Here is an 18,895-nt window from a genome sequence, read left to right as displayed (position 1 = left end):
TCGCTTCACAGTTGCCAGCAACTGTGAAGGCGGCGGCGGCAATGGTGATGCCATCAAGAGTCTGTGTTTGCCCACCCGTCACGACCGAACGCCGTCGACAGCGTTTCATCCTCATTCAGGGAGTTTCTTGTGAAGGTGTGGGTGAGTGGATTTTAACACCCAGTCGGGAAGGATTCCGTTTTCCCATCGTCGCGAGCGAGCGACCGAAAGGGTAGACTTCGTCGCGTCTACCAGTGAAGACCAAGACTCTCCTCGCCGTCCAAACAACCCACACCCACCAAAATGCCGCAGGGCGAGTACATGGAGCTGCACCGGAAGCGCTATGGCGTGCGGATGGACCAGCACGAGCGGGAGCGCAAGCGGGACGCGCGGGCCGGGCGGCGGCGCTCGGAGCAGGCACGCACCCTCACGGGGATCAAGGCGAAGATCTACAACAAGCAGCGCTTTAAGGAGAAGGCCGCCATGAAGAAGGCCATCAACATGCACTTCGAGAAGGACAAGACAGCCAAGGTGGATGACAAGGTGCGCGACGGAGCGGTCCCGGCCTACCTGCTCGACAGGGAGCAGCAGACTAGGAGTAAGGTCCTTAGTAATACCCTCAAGCAGAAGAGGAAGGAGAAGGCTGGCAAGTGGGACGTTCCGTTGCCGAAGGTTAGGGCCATTGCGGAGGATGAGATGTTTAAGGTGGTTAAGACCGGGAAGAGGCAGAAGAAGCAGTGGAAGAGAATGGTTACGAAGGTCACGTATGTGGGTGAGGGGTTCACGAGGAAGCCTCCTAAGTATGAGAGGTTTATTCGACCGATGGGTTTGAGGTTTAAGAAGGCCCATGTTACCCATCCGGAGCTTAAGACCACGTTTTGTCTGGATATTATTGGAGTCAAAAAGAACCCGAGTAGTCAAATGTTTACTTCATTGGGCGTTATCACAAGGGGTACCGTCATTGAGGTTAACGTGTCAGAGTTGGGGTTGGTCACGAACTCAGGTAAGGTCGTATGGGGAAAGTATGCACAGGTTACAAACAATCCTGAGAACGATGGTTGCATTAACGCAGTGCTATGCGTTTAGAATTAGCAGTGTCATACAAGTCTACCTGGTCGTTGTGTTTACCAGACTTCAAGGACATCAGAAAACCATCGCTTAAAGAAGTGTTTTGCGAAGGAATTCCCGTTGCTCATTTTAACTAAAGTAAAGTTTTGTCCAGAATCTCGCTTAAGGGCCATGCTTCTTTCGTTGTCAGGCAACCGGCATGCTGGATCGTCCCTCTGGTATTGCGGCTCTACCAGCCATGAGGGTGGCTTTCCGTCGTCGCCGCTCCTTTTTTTTGTCGAAACCAAAAAAACAACGAAATCGGTGACACATTTAAAAAGTACCACTCACCGCACGGCCCAGGCCTGTGCATCTCAGTCCGTCCCATTGGAGAAGTTTCCGATTCTTTGTGGACAGCCATCGAGCGATGCCAGTTTCTCTGTTTTACCACTACACTGACGTGAAGGATGTCGAAGACCTGGCAACTCGTTTACGTTCTCTCGGGCCGCCGTTGGGGCTCGCCGGTAGAATACGTGTAAGTGCTGAGGGTATAAACGGGACATTTGGCGGTTCTGAAGCAGCTGTTGAGAAGTTTCATCGAGCCCTTTTATCGGAGCTTCAGCTTGCGGATTTAGACTTTAAGGTATCACCTGGATCTGCCGAGAATTTTCCAGGAGGGTGGAAGATTCGGATATGTCGAGAATTGGTTACACTGGGAGTCGCCGAAGAACTAGCATCCTGGCGAGATGCTGCACCGCACATAGGTCCCAATACTTTCAGAAAAGAAGTCTTGAGCCCATCGAAAGACGTCGTTGTGCTTGATGTTCGAAATCAATACGAACACGCAATCGGGCGATTCAAGGGCGCAGTCTTACCATCGATTAGACAGTTCTCCGACTTGCCCAAATACATTCGAGAAAATAAGGAGAGATTCAGGGACAGGCGAGTGCTGATGTACTGCACGGGGGGTATCCGCTGCGAGAGAGCTTCTGCGCTTTTGAGAAACATGGACATCGTAAAGTCTATTGGTCAGCTACATGGAGGTATAGATCGATTTTTGAAGCAGTATCCATGTGGAGGTGATGCTTTCCAAGGCAAGAATTTGGTTTTTGACACACGTCTTGCCCTGGGCACAACACAGGCGACCACGGTAGGGAAGTGTGTCGCTTGCAAAGGGTTGTGGGATGACTATTCAAAAGGCTGGCGATGTATTCACTGTCGCTCTCGTGTACTGCTTTGCAACAGTGCTCGCTGTACAGAATACTTTTACAAAGAGCATGGTGGCTGCTGTCGTGCATGTCATTCTAATATGAATGCTGGAGGTCCACTATGATAACACATAACAGAGAAATCAGATGAATGCTTGCTTTGTCTAAGCTAAGCGTACAGCTCATCCTCGAGCATCGCCTGTTCGTCAACGAGCTCATCACTTGGCTCTTCCCCACCACTTGCAGCAACATTACTTCCATCGCTCATCCGAGTTCGCTTCCTTGCTATTTGTGTAGCAGCTCTCGCTTGCATTTCGGCTATAGAGGCAAAGCCAGTGCCGGTGTCCTCTGCGTATTCTATGACCAAATGTCTTCCGTACAAATGAGATGCCGACAAAGCCTCATAGGCCGTTTTGGCTTCATTTTTGGAAACGAACTCGACAAACGCGAAGCCACGATGTGAACCATCAATTTTTCTGGGTATTCGAACCGTCTTCAGTTGACCAAACGCAGAGAATAGCTGTCGAATATCGCTTCTTGTTGCTTCAAAGGCGACATTTCTTACGATCAGCTTGGGCCCTGGCTTCTTGCCCTTCGATGAAACCCGTTTTCGCTTAGCTCCTTGACTTCGATCTTCATCATCCTTGTTTGAGAGCCGTAATTGCAGTGTATGACCGTCAAGAGTGGTATTCTGAGCATTCTTCACGGCTTCTATTGCATGCGCTCTCGACGAAAATTCCAGAAACCCGAAACCCATTGAAAGACGTTCTGAGGCTTTTCCCTCGTTCTTTCGCCGCAGAGCCACAGTAGCCGATCGCAAACTTGCCACAACTTTCGGGCGTTTCCGCAGCACCTTTTGAAAGTGCTCCTTAAGCGCGGCATCGCGAGTTTCGAAATTCAGGTTTTTCACATACACGCTGCCGGTTTTGGCTTCTACATTCTCAGGAGTTGTCGACACACCTTCAGCAACGCTTGTGGGGTCCTTGTTTTCGGGCTCATTTTCAGCGAGAGTCGACGATTTGTCCAGTTTGTTGTCGTCGTGAACTGGCGTCAGTGCCTGCGCGGGAAGCCATTCCAAGTAGAGAGGCGCATCCTGGAATTTTGTGTAAGCAAGGGAGTTATACGCTTTTTTGGCGTTTGACGAAATGCCGTACTCGACAACAGCAAGAGTCCCGGATGGCACAACGACAAGACGTTTCAGCTTTCCAAAACGACTGAACGTACCCTCGAGCTGCCTTTCATGTGTTCTAGCCGGTAAATTCTTCACCAAAAAGGCTGTCCTTGACTGTCTCTTTCTTCTAGCAGCTGCTGTTGTGGCATGCAGATCCTCGTTCATTTGTTGTAATAAACCTAGGTTAACTCCATTCTCCAGCAGAAACTGCTTAGTCTCCCCTTGTACAGTTGCTTCTGCCATTGCAAGTCTAACCGCAGCTACACCAGACTCACCGCGACTTGTACCGAAAAGGTCAGCTTTCGAAACCGAATGCCGATCTGCCATGACCTGAGCAACGGCGTCAGAAGACAAATGTAGCGCATGTTGAGCGTGAGCATCCAATCCTTTCCGCGCAGAGTCTTTCAATGATTCCTCTCTGCCCTCTTTAAATTTGCTATTCCCTGCTTTTGTGGTACCGCTGGTTGCGGAGTAGTTATCCAAGAGCGCCGGGCGAGGCTGTGCTGGAAGCACATGCAGTATGCGGCCACTGTGAAATGTCCCATCAACAGACAAAAGTGCTTGAGGGGCATTCTCGGCTGTCACATACTGCACGAATGCCATGCCTCGTGACTTGCCGGACTGTCTATCTCTTACTACATGAACATCTGCCAGAGTCCCAAATGGCTCAAACAGCATCTCAAGTTCTTCATCAGTCATTGAGTATGCCAGGTTTCGAACGAGTAAGCGCCCGGTCTCAGACGCATCAGCCTTACGCTCCGCATTGCCGTCACGCGATGGAAATTTCGATTCCAAACGATTTTCATTCGCATTTTGAGTCCTCTTCTCTGCAGCATTTTCGCTACTTTTACCAGCCTGTTGTTCCTCATCGCTTTCATCAGATTCTTGTGACGTTTCAGGTGCTCGGTTCTCATTGTGTTCTTGAAGTTCGGTGTCTGCAGCTTCGACGCTGACACTCTTTTGCGATTCCGAAGCCTTATCCTCGCCCTCGTTTTGTGCCACAACTTTAGATTTGAAGTAATCCATGTCTGAAATGCCCTCATCCAGAGCTAAACCATCTCCCTTTTCCGTGGCATCTCCGTCTCCGTCTGCTTTTTCTTCATTTAAAGCGGAAGAGTCTGGAAGATCCTCGTATAATCCGTCATCCTCGTCGTCGCTGTCTGGCACATCAAACTTCACATGCTTTCTTTCCAAAAATGTTCCTTCTCCGCCCGTTTTCCTAGAAGCGACGAGTGTGCTTTTCTCCAACGCGCGAATTCCTCCATCTGCCCACAACGGGTTTGATCCTCGCTTCCCCGCTGATTCTTGAAACTCGCGCAATGCAGCGATGTCTCCGTCTTTTACCCCGTCCTCCCTCTGCTTCGCTTTGAGCTCCCGAATGCGCCTGTTCCTCTCTGCCTCTTTCTTAAGAAATGCTTTTCGGATACTGACATCATCGTCTGCATTGTTCTTTTTATGCAGACTGCTCCCCTCTGAATATTTGGACCACGGTCTGGGGATGGTGTTTGCGCCCACAGCATGCGCGAAGTCCACTGAGACCCGCTGTGTATCAACATAAGAATTGTTCAGTTGATGGCGCGCTTTCTTTGCTTCCTGTCCGTTTCGAAAGCCGATGAAACCAAACTGGCGAGACCGACCATCTTTCGTTTTGATAACTTTCGCGTCCGTGACTTCCCCGGCGAAAGAGAACAGTTGCCTCAAGTTCTTGTCATCGTACCGGCTTGGCAAACCTTTGATTATCAACCTCGACATTCTTTTTTGCCTCTAGAAGGCAGTAGCGTGACGGAAACTCTCGATTCCCCTGCCGTCAGCTCCGGGGCTTTTCCTTAGAGAAGACGAAATTGCCCGGTTTTTACGCCACCGCCGCCGGAAGGAACAGAGGCTAAGCACCGATTTGGAGAAGAATCATACGTCTCAAAAAGTTTCAAAAAAATAATTATATACATTATATTTTGCTGAGTGGCTACACGGCGCATCGCTCCATCGGTTCAGACACTCGACGGCGCTCCCACGAATGCGCAATTAAGACGTCTTCGTCCAGAAGCACAAACCTAGTCGCCGCAGGCTTGGGGAGAGAACTAAGGAACGTGAGAGACTGAGAAGCACGAGTAGGCTCTCAATAAGGTTTACGGGATGATAATTGCAGATTTTTTTGCTTGACCTCGCTGACTTGGTAAGGTTGCTCGGCCAATCCATTGCAAGGCAGTGACCTGCGTTTACAGTTTGCACAAACAATGAGTCCTGATGAACAAATCCAAGAGGACAACTGGGTCGTGCTTTCGGCGACTGATGGAAAGAAGGTCCTCGGGCACGTGAGCAGAAACTCTTCGGCAAGAATTGGGAAGCGAAAACGAAAAATCGGTGCGCTGCTTGGTGCGAGATGGGGAGATTTGTTCGCCGTTCGCTCAGGCGATCGCTTGGAACCTGTCGAAGAGGAGCAATCTTTTAACGTGACAGCGGAAACAGAAATGGGGACTGAACGAAACAACCAGTATCTTGAAGACACTAACGAGAACCAGAAGCTGGAGCAAAGCACAATACTTGCCATGAAGGAGCAAGGAATTGAAGGGGAACAACTTGTTCGCACGGTTGTCGAAAACTCACTGACATTCCGCGGAAAGACGGCCTTCTCCCAGGAAAAGTATATCAAGCGGAAACGGGCGAAGTTTGACTTAAAGGTCAGGGTTTTGCGACCTACGGCGTTAACATTATGTGAAACGTACTTTGAGAGGTCTCCGGAAAAGACGATGCACCTTCGCCCAGACGGGCTTGCGATTTTGCTTGGATACGCCGGTGTAAGGTCTGGATGCCGAGCTCTTGTTTACGAAAATTGCACCGGTTTGGTGACTGCGGCAGTGGCTGAAAGAATAGATGGTGTTGGAAAGGTTATTAACATTTTCTCGGGGACCACTCCGCCTGGCACTGAAGTGATTCGAATGCTCAACCTGGACAGCCTTCACACAAAAGCCATTGTGCACACTCCAATAGAGTTGCTGGGCATGGTGGACGTCTCACAATCAGAAGATAACGATCCTCTACGATACGTCACAGTTGAGGACGCAATTACAGAAAAAACGGGAACGAAGCATGTTCCAAGCGCACGGCGAGCTGAAGCGATTGCGATGCGTGCGAAACGAGGGGATGTCAAGTCATGGATTCGTGATGGTTGTGATTGCCTCATTGTTGCAACTCGCTTCGATGTTGTGCAAGTATTTGATGTTCTACTAAAGCATTTGGCACCATCTGGATGCTTTGCCGCGTATTGTATGCATTTGCAGGATGCGGCAGATCTGCAGTATGCCCTTCAGCTATCAAAAATGGCCATGCGGGTGGAGTTACTGGAAGTCTCTCTAGTCAATCACCAGGTTCTTCCCGGTCGATCTCACCCTGCTATGACGGATAGCGCCACTGGTGGATACATCGTGAGCGGGGTTAGGATAGCCATGCCCAGTGCGATGGCATCTTCAGATAACGGAGAAAAGAGCAACTGACGGATTTCCCTTCGGGGGAGACTGTTCCCTTCCCATGTCGGCGTTGAGACGGTGATTTACAACTCTGTCGGGTTGCAGAACTGTACGACTCCGTACTTTCCACACACAAGCCACTTTGAATCCTCCGATGAGGCTCGATCAACGCTTTCTTGAGGCATTCCACACCCTAATTCGGCTTTCAGGGTTCGAAGAGCACATACTGGTGCTGGAAAGTAGGACAAAATATCCGAGAAGGGGGTATCAAGCTTCCAGTCGCGGTCTCCCAGGAGTCGCCTGTAGTTGGCATCTCCCTTCACAAAGACAAGTTGTGAGCTGGACATATCGCTTCGCAAGTCGGCAGGCATCTCCCACATAGCCTGCGGTTGTACCCAAAAGAAGTTTTCAGTCAAAACCCAAGTGCCGTCAGCTACATGTTGGGCCCACCGGTTTCCGAGTGCCACCACTGCAGCGACGTCTTCCCCTTTTGCGTTAGATCGTCTTTGCAGGAACTCTATAGTGTACATGACGTCTTTGGCCATAGCGTCGCTTACAAAAGTGGGATGAGCTTTTAGTTGCAAGTGCACGACGGACGCGAAGCCTGAATGTATCAAAAAATCTGCGAGGCAAAGGTCACAGAAAAGTTCGAACCCGGCATTGTCGACGATGATATCCATGCGAGGTGCGTTCGGCATGCGGTCGACAAAACTGGACAACCTGGCGACATCGTTTGCCAGAATCATCTTTTGCCCGGCTTCAAGGACAAGAGCAAAGTTTTCCGATGCGCGCTCCCCGCTGGACTTTTTTGGATCATTTCCCATGATGTTGCCAGTACCTTCGCCGCCGACAGGCCAAAGACTCAAGTCCATGCGGTTGCCCCACAAAGCAGTGAGGACGAAGCCTTGAAAGTCGTTGAGTAATTCGTGGCGCGAGCGGTTCTCTTCCGCTTTGAGGACAGCGTTGACGCGGCAGGCTAATGTGGAAATAGAATCTATCGCGCTGGAGAGGCCCAGCTCCTTCTGGAGGATAAAAGGATCGACCGGGGATTGGAAGTAGTTGAGCGCGGACATCATTCTGCGATACCTGAGCATTTTCGAGCGACGTCAAGAACAAAAATGAAACTGTTAGGGGCCAGAAAAGAGCTCTTCCTGAGGGTTATTCCGCAAAGCGATAGCATACAAATAGAACTCTGCAATAGCCCAGGGCGCGGAGAGCCAGGTGTCCCCACTCTGGATGACATTGCGCAAAATCTGTTGGTTCCAGGTGTGCACGTCCGGCCCTCCATCCTCCGGAATTGGGGTGAGAGGGACTGATGCTGCGGCGGCGAGCTCGGCGTCCAGCCCCTTCAGGCGGTGTATGATATCGGGGTGGAAATCGTTCTCGCGGAAGACGCGGGCGAGAATGTCCTCGCGGACTCGGCGCGACATGGTGTCGTAGGCCCACGTGCCGGGCAAGTCCGAGCAGAGGACCGGAGGCAGCGGCGCTAGCGGTTTTTGCGTGGGCATTTTTGCGGTTGTTGAGGGAATGTGAAGTTCGGGAAGAGAAGGGGGGTCGAAGAGGAAGGCAGGAGCATCGGATGCAGGAATGGCGATCCACGTGTGCGCACGCACTCTGGGGGATCAATTGATCTCGCCCATCTGCTGTAGCTTACACGTGTACAGCCGTGAGGTCTCAATTACGCATTGCAGTTGTACAACGCATGCCCTTTTTTCATTAAATTTTCAACAGAAACCCAATCTCACTCAACGGCACGGTTGAGCTGCCAGTCTCACACCCATTTTGGCATCCGCCCCATGCTTCAGACACCACTCTCGATCCATCTTCGCAGAACGAACTCATGGAAAACAACTCTGACCCCATTTTCGCACTTCCCCCACCATCCCGACCCAGACCTTGCCCGCCTTCTCCGATCTTCAGCAGCGGCGCACCCCCTCACGCTCTCTGTGCCCTGGGTCCCGAATCCGCAATGGCCGTCCCCGCCTTTCTGGTCCCGCCAGGAGCGCGCCTGTTACCGAGGCAGTCGACCGCCCTCCCCTCCCCCGCGCGAAGATCCGCAGCCCCATCAATCCCTCACATGAGCGCGAACCGCCCGCGGCCGCACCGCTTGAAATGGTTCCGCGCCGCGGCCCTAGCCGCCGGCAGTCTGACCGGTTCGGTGCTGGGCCTCCCGTCGCGCGACATGCCGTTCACGCCTGTGCGAGAGACGCACGCGGCGACGGCCAAGTCCCTCGGCAACGTAGCGACGGGCCCGATACCGCTGCGCGCGCTGGGGATCAAGAGGGATGACTACGTGAGCGATCGCGAGCTGCGCCGCCGGAAGACGACACAGTATTCGGAGGCCGAGCAGGAGATCATGGAGCTGGAGGAGTATGAGGTCGCCACGCAGTGGTTCCGCGATCTGCAAAGGATGTGGGCGGGCTTGGCCAGTGTCCTGGGCATTTTTGTAGTGTATAAGGGGGGCGTGCTGTGGGAGAAGTGGATTCAGGAGCAAGAGAAAAAGGATATGGAAGAGGAGATCGAGCTTACCGGTACTTTCATTGATCCTAGGGCAGTTAGGAAGGATGAAGATGAGGAGGACGAGGGGAAGAAGGATGGGGGGAAGGACAAGGGGGAGGGGCCGGACGATCAACCCAAGGAGCCGGAAGGGACGCCGGAAACTCCGTCGGGTGGGATTGACAATTTGGAACAGTTGTTTGGTAAAAGTTAGAACGACGTTTTCTGAAGTTCTTTCTCTTCGGGGATACGACGTGGCGGCAACCGAGATGTCACAGGCCGTATCTGCGGGTACCCTTCTTCTCCCCAACATAGTGGCACGACGACAAACTTTACGACTCTTTTACGAGTGGAACAGGACTCACTACCTTTAAAGAAACTAAACTGTACAAAACCGTAGGGACGCCCCACGTGAAAAATATCGGGATGAGCCACATGTCGTATGAGTTAGTCAAACAACCAGGTCACCACGGTCTTCAACTTCCGCAGCTCACACATCCGTCCGGGTTATTTATCGAGCAAGCAAGCACCTCCTCGACCGAAGCAACTGGGGCAGCATTTCCGGAAGACACACCAGTTTCGGATTTCTTGGAAGCCTCAATCTCAGCAGGTGACAAAGTAAACTTGATGGCATCTGTCGACGGTTTGGTTCTCAAATAGTACAGTCCTGTCTTCAGTCCTGCCTTCCAGCCATAGAAATGCATGGAGCTGAGCTTTCCAATGTTCGGGGCTGCCATGTGAATGTTCATGCTCTGCGACTGATCGATGTAGGCACCCCGGTCAGCGGCGAGATCAAGAATACGCTTCTGGCTGATTTCCCAGACAGTCTTGTAGAGGGCGCGGATATCTGCAGGAATTTCGGGGATGTTTTGAACAGAACCATTCGCTGCAACTATGCGGTTCTTCATGGTAGAATCCCACAGCCCAAGCTTTTGAAGATCCTTTACCAGGTGAGTGTTCACAATGCAGAACTCACCAGACAACACCCTTCGTGTGTACAGATTAGATGTGTAAGGCTCGAAGCACTCATTGTTACCGAGAATCTGCGATGTTGAAGCGGTAGGCATTGGAGCAACGAGCAGTGAATTGCGGACACCACTCTTTAGAACCTTCTCCCGAAGGCCATCCCAGTCCCATCGGCCAGAAGTGGGCTTCACGCCCCAAAGGTCAAACTGGAACTGACCCTTTGACATCGGGGAACCAATGTACGTCTCGTAAGGACCCTGCTCTGAAGACAGTTCACAACTGGTCTCTACAGCGCTGAAGTAGAGGGTTTCGAAAATATCCTTATTCAACTCACGAGCTCCCTCACTCTCAAACGGCATGCGCATGAGAATAAATGTGTCTGCAAGCCCCTGAATTCCGATACCAATTGGGCGGTGGCGCATGTTGGAATTCTTAGCTTCCTGGATAGGATAGAAGTTGACGTCGATTACTTTGTTAAGATTGCGCGCAACCATCTTCGTCACACGGCGAAGGGCTTCGTGATCATATGACGGAGTGGAACCATCTTCCGGAACAATTACAAACTTGTTGAGGGCAATAGAAGCCAAGTTGCAAACAGCAACCTCATCCGGGGCAGTATACTCAACAATCTCTGTGCAAAGATTGGAAGATTTGATGGTTCCGAGGTTTTGCTGGTTGCTCTTCCGGTTACAAGCATCCTTGTAGAGCATGTACGGATTTCCAGTTTCAATCTGGGCTTCGAGAATAGCATACCAGATCTTTCTCGCGCTCATGGAACTGCGTGCTCGGCCGTCCTTCTCGTACTTTTCGTACAGCTCTTCAAATTCAGTGCCATAGACGTCGGCCAGACCAGGGGACTCATTCGGACAGAAAAGCGACCACTGGCCATCAGCTTCGACGCGCTTCATAAAGAGGTCTGGGATCCATAGGCCGTAGAAGAGGTCACGAGCCCTCTGTTCTTCCTTGCCATGATTCTTGCGAAGATCAAGAAAGTCGAGGATATCTGCGTGCCAAGGCTCCAAATAGATAGCAAATGCACCCTTCCGCTTCCCGCCACCTTGGTCCACATACCTAGCTGTGTCATTGAAGACACGAAGCATAGGCACAATTCCGTTCGACGTACCGTTGGTACCACGGATGTACGACTTTGTGCATCGGATGTTGTGGATAGACAATCCAATGCCGCCTGCGGCCTTGGAAATGATAGCGCAGCGCTTGAGAGTGTCATAAATGCCTTCAATGGAGTCCTCAGTCATAGTGAGAAGGAAGCAAGAGGATAGCTGGGGGCGGCAGGTGCCTGCATTGAATAGCGTTGGCGAGGCATGGGTGAAGAGCTTGTTGGACAGGGCATCATATGTGCCCAGGATGGCTTCCATATCGCCGAGGTGAATGCCGACTGCCACACGCATGAGCATATGCTGGGGCCTCTCCACAATCTTTCCGTTGATGCGGAGCAGATACGAGCGCTCCAAAGTCTTAAATCCAAAGTAGTCATACGAAAAATCCCTGTCGTAGATAATGGCAGCATCCAAAGTATCACGATTCTTCATGACAAACTCATGGACGTCCGCCGCGACAAGCGGGGCCGGGGCGTCAGTGACGGGGAGCCTGTAATTGCAGAGCCTGTCAGCAGTCTCGGAGAAGGACTTGACGGTGTTCTTATGGAGGTTAGACACGGCGATGCGAGATGCCAGGAGCGAGTAGTCGTGGTGTTTAGTGGACATGTACGCTGCGGTCTCCGCGGCGAGGTCATCCAACTCGGACGTGGTGACACCGTCGTACACGCCCGTGCAGACCTTCATGGCGACCTCGGTGACATCGACGATAGGGTCCAGGCCGTATGCCAGCTTCTTGATGCGGGCCGTGATCTTGTCGAACTTTACCGGCTGGCGGCGGCCATCGCGCTTGATGACAGAGCGCTCCATGGCGAGTTTGTGATGGGGGCTGGAACAGGATTGGAAAGTGTATGGAGGGGTGGGGGGGCTGCGGCAGTGGGATGCGAGGGCACGGTAAGAAGGTAGTGCTTGGCTTTATAGGCAGGACGGGGTGCACGGGGTTTTGGTGGGAGGAGCGATTTGGCGGGAAATTGCAACGTAACATTCTGGATGGGAAGATGGCCATGCAGAGTTGGCGCGATTTGACCCAAACCAGAGGTCAGCTACTGTGGCAGTGCATGCGGATTGGCTGATTTTGGGAGGCGGGCGGGAGCGGGCCTAAGCAATGAGGGCGGCCTTTGAAAAGTTTCCACGGACGGCATCGACCACCAATATTGATGGGCGTCGTCTCAACCGACATCAGGGCTGCCCTCACAGTCCGCTCTCCCATGGTAGAGCGGACTAGAGAGGCCGCCGCTTTCGCGAACTTCCTACAGCATCCTCTGAAGAACAGCAGAGACACACCGAATAAAAAACTTTGCTTCCAAACCGTTGAGCTTGCGTATACTGTACGTACAGTAGTTAGACGACCGAGGGTTTTCGCACGCATAAACAATTCCACTCGCCCTCAAGCGAAGTCCGCGCCATTACGCCGACGCTGTCACAGCCCGTAGCGCCCCGCCCCTACATTAATCCTATCGCACCCTCCTTCCATTCTGCTGAAACCATATTCTCCGCTCTTCACTTACGCTTTGAGCGGTGCGAACAAAGTGTCGTATCCTATCTCCGTTCTTGTCCAAGACTGCTGCATTGTCCGGTAGGTCATGAATAGCCGTTTTTACTACGCTTCCAACAGGCATGATATATATTCCAACAATGACAACCTCACTAAACCACATGACGCACTTTGTATGTTCGCATTATCAAGAAAGCTGATACAACGTGTTCGCAATGTGGATATTTAAGCTAGGAGGCGAGAGCAGTGTCCTGCACCACAAGATGGTGACTGCTTAGTGACTAAAACCATTTGCGCTCTGCTCTGACTCTCGACAATTATCTGTCTGTCCTCACGAGCCTGGAAGCCCAACCCAACCTTTGTACATGCCCTGTTAAATTGCTCCCCGTCAAACTATTGTACTGTACTCATTTTGCTTCCCACGTTTATCCGAATGGGTTCAACAGGCCTCCGGTTTAGTCCCATCTTGTGCCTACTTGCGATAGGATGCATTCCTGGCACTGTACTTTCTCCCTGATGCACGGGCGTTTTCGTCGCTACTCCTAGGTGCGCAGGTGACGTTGCAGGCAATCCACGTGAGAAGAATATCTATCCGCTAAATATGCATAGTGTACATGATAGTGTGTGCAAATGACAACTGTATAGTAGGAAGGATGCATGACTTAAAGAATTGAATCCTCGAATCCTGTTGTATTCTGTCCTTTTCTGTAGTTTTTCCAGTTCTCTTTCTACTGCTGAGAAGATCATGATTATTATATCTCTTTAGAGTATCCTAGGCCACGTTGCTACGTTTGTGACCCACCGGGCTGCATGGGCTCAGACACTGAGCCCGTGCACCCCGGTACATTTTGCGACATGTACGTGTGGTCATCTCGTGACTTGAAGTGTGTAAGACTTGAAGTTCTCCAAGCAATTCTTCTTGCTTATCTCCATCTCGAACAATACAGCATGCCTCCTTGTATCGTAGTCCTCCGAAGGATAGAGAAGAGAAGGAGTGACTATTACCATGCGACCGACGGTCTTCCTGGCTGCTTTCACAAAGTAACATCGTAAGTACCGTAGACAAACTGCTTTAGAGTTCAAGCACTGGGGAATCTCGCAAGCACAAGTTGCTCTGTACTACAGTGATTAAGATCACTGTGATACCGCATCACACCTATCTTTCTTCAGACAGACAACAGGTTTCAACAAGCAAAAGGCTTCGTCTAGGTGATTCTTTACATAACGTTTGACTTGGCTAACAGAGTGCCAAAACGTTGGAAATGGCCCGTATCTTGAGGATACACACTGAGGGCCCGGAAACGTCGTTGTTCATGGCCTCCTTAATCATAAACGGTTGTCACTCCTGGCGTTATTCGAATGCTTACAACAGAACACTCCGTTCTGAGCGATGCGTTGTGCATTCATGTAGACCATAAGGGGTTTGTGCTGATATGGCGTTCACAATTGGCGTCCAAAAAAAAAAAATCCCTCCGGGTTCTGAATGCAAATGCGATGTAGTAAGGATAGCTGCATAGCAATGAAGGCGAGTGATGGGGCTGCGGTCCTCTCTCCCAATTTCTCCAAAAACTGTTACATTGCCGGGCCGCCACCCAGTCTAGCAATTCGGTTCATGAGATCCGCGTCATCTGCAGCCTGCAATCTCTGCTGTTCAGGAAGTTTCGTGGGTTGGATACTAGGCGTGGCGCCCATCTGACTACCAACTTCCATTCCAATCTCATCCAGGACTGAATTCAGCACATCATCAGTCTCACCATCAACCTCAGCGCCACCAAGAACGGAGTCCAAGACCTCATCCGTCATTTCCTGGTTGAGTTTGTACTTTTCTGATTGCATATCAAACTCTTGCAACATCTGCATGTTCTGCTCTGGGTTTGCCATATTATTTGCATTCTGCATTACCCCGACGGTGGTGCCCATGACGTTCATCATCTTGGCATCAGCCTGCGCCATGCGAGCCTGTGTACCGATAGCCCCAGCCTGAATACCGGCTTGAAAAGTACGCGCTTTGGCAGTACGGACCTGTACTAAGTTCTTGGCGAGCATGCGAGCTTCTACCATGCGATTCTGTCGACCAAGTGATTTGATTTCGCTCATGATCTTCTTCTCCTCGCCCTCAAGACGGATACGCTCTCGCTGCATGTCGCGTTGGGCGCGGGCGATGGTGCGATCACTCTGACGTTGCATTTCTCGAGCGCTTTGCGCCGGGTTGGCCTGCGGCGGCGGTGGTGGGACTGGCGCCGGCGCTTCTTTCTTGCGTCCCCAACCCATATTTTGTGTTAGAGAGATGGGACGTAGACGAAGCGGGGAATTGGAAAGGAAAGCTTGTTACTGCAGAGAAGTGGGAGAGGAAGAGGGCGTTAAAAATCGAAGCGATGCGGAGGCGGAGTTCTGGGTGAAAAAGGTGGATGTAGGGAAGGTGTCGATGTGGGCAAAAAGAAGAGAGGGTTTTTGTAGCCCAACAGCTGGAGTCGGAACTTACAACAACACAACAATTATTGTCGAAACTGGGCGACATGGAAAGAAAATGGGAGTATGTGGATTTATTACTATATTTCATGCTTGGATGCATCCAGCAATGACTCCCCAATCCCCTTCTTGACACACTGACTTCAGTGTTCAAAGGCTCACGTCTTGAGGTGCATTGCTGCATTAACGTGACGCGATCTTACAAATCCGCAACCAATGAAAACGCCGCCTCTTACAAACGCCAGCATGGATAGAAAAGTACCAACTTCAATGATGAGTGGACACGTGTCATCAGGCACGGATAGGGACTTCACAGCCGCACACCAACACGATCAGGCATGCGTTGTTTTAAAAAAAAACAGCCTCTGTTGGCAGCGCCGAGAACACTGTCTACAACGGCACTCACATTGAGGATACTCCCGAATACCACTACACGTGTACTGTACCTCTTCCCGCATACTTTTTCTCCAAACCCTGCACCGGGGAACAAGAGATGAGATTTTATCCTTGACCTCTACATGAGCAGATGTGAACGAATCATCATCTCCCGCCGCGGCAGAGTATTCGTTTAGACAATTCTCATGAGCATGTTGCCATCAGGAAAATCTCGTCTGGGTATAGTGTTCCCTTTCAATTACTGAACTACAAAAACCGCAGCTGTGCTTAGAAGAGGAATTTTCTATCAGAAGAATTAAATACCAATTATTATAAGGAAGTATTGTTTGGACGAATTGCGAATTGCATTACCGTTTCGTCCAGTAAGTAAAAGGCGGCGAAATCACGATCTTCTACAGACTGTTCTTGGAGCGCTCACTGGCTTTTCTACTTGGACTGAGGGTCGCCCTACGGGACATAAACGCCCATCATTCATGGATGAGTAGAAGACTTCAATTTTCCCTTTGGTGATTAAAACGATTGACAAATTGTATGAAAATCAGAAGCAAACGAAGCAAGATATTTTTCTGGGCTCTGTGACCGAGTCGACGTTCCAGGAAGGCCCCGAAGCATTCGAATATTCACGATATCTGGTGGATAAACACAATTCTTTTTATAGGAAGTGAGATAAACACAATTCTTTTTATAGGAAGTGAAAAGAGAGGCTGAGGCAATTAGAAGGAAAGTGGTGAGTTCGGTTTTATAGTCGAAGTATAATCAGAGAAGGGCTGTGTGCACAATTAGCTGGAACAAGTACAGCTTGCTACGATAGCCAAAAGATGGGGCAATGCAAATTCTCATGACACAATGGGTGCTCTGTTGTGTAAGTAGTCTGCCATCTACAGTGTTTAGAGAAGCGACCGACGTTTTGCCTCAACTGAGACCGAAAATTTTCGACGCAATAACACTAAGTTAGTGATGTATTCATTGTTTTAGCCTTACCGACTAAGATCAACACCACGAAGTCTGCTCAATGCGCCGTGTATTTCAATTGCTCGAGGCCGTGCGTAGTTCCCCTGTCTCTCTCCTCTCGAGTTCATCGCATCAAGATTTGTTGCGTCGACTTCGCTCATAAGCTTTCTCACACACGCCCCGATTCCGTCTCGATCGAGAACGGACATACCTGCAATACTCTCTAGAGCAACTGCAATGGCTCTGGTTTGACTGGTTTCCACGATCTGGGACATTGCAGACAAATCGATTTCTGTACTGCCAAATTCAATTGTGCCCTTGACCCTCACTGATATTTTTCCACGGCCGCTCTTGGCTATTCTCTGTACCGAATCAGAAGCAATGAGACGCTTCTTGTTCGTTTTAAAGATGTCTGATGGGGAATCGGAAAGCTTGAGACCGGATGGAAAGCTTGATGCAATGGACTTCGCCTCGTTTGTTACATCTCTGGGTTTGTAGCAATCCATCATCACGACTAGATCACTCACTTCAAAGTAGTCACCTGCACCTCCGATGACCAAAATAGAACTCACCCCTTCTTCCTCGTAAAGGGATCGAATCCTTTGAATCATGGGAGTAATGGGTTCCTTGGACGATGGGACCAACTGCTGCATTCTCTGGTCTCGCATCATAAAATTTGTCGCAGCCAAATCCTCATCCGTCAGCAGGACCTTTGCACCTGCTTCAAGCGCTTCTATGATATTTGCTGCTTGAGAAGTAGAACCCGATGCATCCGGTGTACAAAAGGAAGTTGTCTTTTTCCCAAACGGAAGATTATTTATAAATGGGGAAATATTGACTCCAGTTATACTCCGCCCATCTTCTGCCCGAATAGAAACTCCGGTTTTATTCAAACAAACAAACTCTCGGCCATCTCCTGGAATATGGTTGTAAATTCCCACTTCAAGAGCTGCCAGTAGCGTCGATTTGCCATGGAAACCACCCCCTACAATGAGAGATATTCCTGGCTTGATGCCCATACCTTGCACTTTTTTTCCACTAGGGAGCTCAATTTCACAGAACAAGCTCTCAGGTGATTCAAATGGAACTGCTGCAGACTCGTCCATAGGTTCGTCATCCGCTCCAGAACTTCTCGGGAGAACAGCTCCATTGCACACAAACGCTACTAAACCGTGTTCTCCCAACGAAACGTTTCGGGTGAATTCCTGATCTTCGATAGAAGTCACATGTTGAAGAAGTTTCTGTGAATCTTCGCTTTGTGCAAACAACACTTCTGCAACAACATTTGGTAGCCGTTCGGTCAATATTGAAGCTGCTTCCTGACCCTGAATAGTTCTTCCCCTTGCCGGAAGGTTGACTGTAAAGCGCATTTCGATAAAGCAATCATCGACAATCAGACATGATGTACGCTCAAGTACATGCTGGCTAGGCTTGTCGATGTTTAAATTCCCGCCTTTCGGGCCGCTCCAACCTCCACCGCCGGTTGTGCGGTCCATGTGTGCGTCATGAGTGACGCGCCAAAACTTTCGAGTTAGGAAGTCGCAGAATGCAGTCTGACGGATTCGCGAAGAGTATAAATCAGTGTCAAATCCTGAGGAAGATAGTTCAACACGCAAACGTGCACGGCTTGGAGGGGCGTATGGATCGGATTGAATGCGATCAAAAAATAGGGTTGTGGCATCCATCAAGCCCCATTTTCCAATTAAGTCTTTGTACCTCGGATACGAACCTCCACTCATTTGGTGGAGCAATTGTGCAAGCTCCTCACGCCCACCTTGCGACTGAAATTGTTGAGGATCTCGCCGAGAGCCGCCACCCTGTCCGGGACCATTGTCACTCTGTCCGCCGCCCCCACGACCGCGACCGCGACCGTACTTGTTCGCGTAGTATGCCCCTCGCCCTCTCCCTCGACCACCGCGCCCGTACCCCCCGCTCCCTCGGTGGCTGTCGCTTCCACGGTTGGAATACGGAGCCATTCTGCCACAAATTGGGAAATGATGGCAGGTCCTTCGACTGGCTCCCTGGAGAGCACTTAAGATGGATAAAAAGCAGTGTGCCACCTAGTACATAACAACCTGTACTCTGCGGGGGCGCCCTCGGAGGGAAACGGCTGAGAGCGTTGTGGTTAGTGTCGTTCG

The 18,895-nt window shown here is 50.6% G+C and overlaps 9 protein-coding genes; 5 read left to right on the top strand and 4 right to left on the bottom strand.

The window, feature by feature from the left end:
- Positions 1 to 41: 41 nt before the first annotated feature.
- CHC_T00000042001 (hypothetical protein) lies at positions 42 to 215 on the top strand. The gene has a single exon (XM_005717726.1). It carries the CDS (start codon positions 42 to 44, stop codon positions 213 to 215), a length of 174 nt encoding a protein of 57 aa, XP_005717783.1.
- A 67-nt stretch (positions 216 to 282) lies between these two features.
- Positions 283 to 1,206, top strand: CHC_T00008691001 (probable constituent of 66S pre-ribosomal particles Nsa2p). XM_005717725.1 is given in 2 exon segments: positions 283 to 1,065; positions 1,066 to 1,206. 1 exon segment carries the CDS (start codon positions 283 to 285, stop codon positions 1,063 to 1,065), a length of 783 nt encoding a protein of 260 aa, XP_005717782.1. The 3' UTR covers positions 1,066 to 1,206.
- A 247-nt stretch (positions 1,207 to 1,453) lies between these two features.
- Positions 1,454 to 2,359, top strand: CHC_T00000041001 (hypothetical protein). The gene has a single exon (XM_005717724.1). The coding sequence runs from the start codon at positions 1,454 to 1,456 to the stop codon at positions 2,357 to 2,359; it is 906 nt and encodes a 301-aa protein (XP_005717781.1).
- Positions 2,360 to 2,403: 44 nt separating this feature from the next.
- On the bottom strand, positions 2,404 to 5,157 carry CHC_T00000040001 (hypothetical protein). The gene has a single exon (XM_005717723.1). It carries the CDS (start codon positions 5,155 to 5,157, stop codon positions 2,404 to 2,406), a length of 2,754 nt encoding a protein of 917 aa, XP_005717780.1.
- A 482-nt stretch (positions 5,158 to 5,639) lies between these two features.
- On the top strand, positions 5,640 to 8,030 carry CHC_T00000039001 (hypothetical protein). XM_005717722.1 is given in 2 exon segments: positions 5,640 to 6,896; positions 6,897 to 8,030. 1 exon segment carries the CDS (start codon positions 5,640 to 5,642, stop codon positions 6,894 to 6,896), a length of 1,257 nt encoding a protein of 418 aa, XP_005717779.1. The 3' UTR covers positions 6,897 to 8,030.
- Positions 8,031 to 8,665: 635 nt separating this feature from the next.
- CHC_T00000038001 (hypothetical protein) lies at positions 8,666 to 8,950 on the top strand. Its single transcript, XM_005717721.1, has one exon. The coding sequence runs from the start codon at positions 8,666 to 8,668 to the stop codon at positions 8,948 to 8,950; it is 285 nt and encodes a 94-aa protein (XP_005717778.1).
- A 50-nt stretch (positions 8,951 to 9,000) lies between these two features.
- Positions 9,001 to 9,678, bottom strand: CHC_T00000037001 (hypothetical protein). Its single transcript, XM_005717720.1, has one exon. The coding sequence runs from the start codon at positions 9,676 to 9,678 to the stop codon at positions 9,001 to 9,003; it is 678 nt and encodes a 225-aa protein (XP_005717777.1).
- A 163-nt stretch (positions 9,679 to 9,841) lies between these two features.
- On the bottom strand, positions 9,842 to 12,256 carry CHC_T00008926001 (ribonucleoside-diphosphate reductase alpha chain). The gene has a single exon (XM_005717719.1). The coding sequence runs from the start codon at positions 12,254 to 12,256 to the stop codon at positions 9,842 to 9,844; it is 2,415 nt and encodes an 804-aa protein (XP_005717776.1).
- Positions 12,257 to 16,669: 4,413 nt separating this feature from the next.
- CHC_T00000036001 (hypothetical protein) lies at positions 16,670 to 18,733 on the bottom strand. XM_005717718.1 is given in 2 exon segments: positions 16,670 to 16,783; positions 16,784 to 18,733. 1 exon segment carries the CDS (start codon positions 18,731 to 18,733, stop codon positions 16,784 to 16,786), a length of 1,950 nt encoding a protein of 649 aa, XP_005717775.1. The 3' UTR covers positions 16,670 to 16,783.
- Positions 18,734 to 18,895: the final 162 nt, after the last annotated feature.

Source organism: Chondrus crispus, genomic scaffold (genome assembly GCF_000350225.1).
Source record: "Chondrus crispus Stackhouse genomic scaffold, scaffold_349, whole genome shotgun sequence".
NCBI classification, from domain to species: Eukaryota; Rhodophyta; class Florideophyceae; order Gigartinales; family Gigartinaceae; genus Chondrus; species Chondrus crispus.
Note: the sequence above shows the minus strand (reverse complement) of the source record. Positions and strands in the feature narration are given on the sequence as shown.

What these genes read in the sequence shown, in the direction of transcription:
- CHC_T00000042001 (XM_005717726.1), top strand. Translation starts at nt 42, where the DNA reads ATGGTGATGCCATCAAGAGTCTGTGTTTGCCCACCCGTCACGACCGAA.
- CHC_T00008691001 (XM_005717725.1), top strand. Translation starts at nt 283, where the DNA reads ATGCCGCAGGGCGAGTACATGGAGCTGCACCGGAAGCGCTATGGCGTG.
- CHC_T00000041001 (XM_005717724.1), top strand. Translation starts at nt 1,454, where the DNA reads ATGCCAGTTTCTCTGTTTTACCACTACACTGACGTGAAGGATGTCGAA.
- CHC_T00000040001 (XM_005717723.1), bottom strand. Translation starts at nt 5,157, where the DNA reads ATGTCGAGGTTGATAATCAAAGGTTTGCCAAGCCGGTACGATGACAAG.
- CHC_T00000039001 (XM_005717722.1), top strand. Translation starts at nt 5,640, where the DNA reads ATGAGTCCTGATGAACAAATCCAAGAGGACAACTGGGTCGTGCTTTCG.
- CHC_T00000038001 (XM_005717721.1), top strand. Translation starts at nt 8,666, where the DNA reads ATGCTTCAGACACCACTCTCGATCCATCTTCGCAGAACGAACTCATGG.
- CHC_T00000037001 (XM_005717720.1), bottom strand. Translation starts at nt 9,678, where the DNA reads ATGTTGGGGAGAAGAAGGGTACCCGCAGATACGGCCTGTGACATCTCG.
- CHC_T00008926001 (XM_005717719.1), bottom strand. Translation starts at nt 12,256, where the DNA reads ATGGAGCGCTCTGTCATCAAGCGCGATGGCCGCCGCCAGCCGGTAAAG.
- CHC_T00000036001 (XM_005717718.1), bottom strand. Translation starts at nt 18,733, where the DNA reads ATGGCTCCGTATTCCAACCGTGGAAGCGACAGCCACCGAGGGAGCGGG.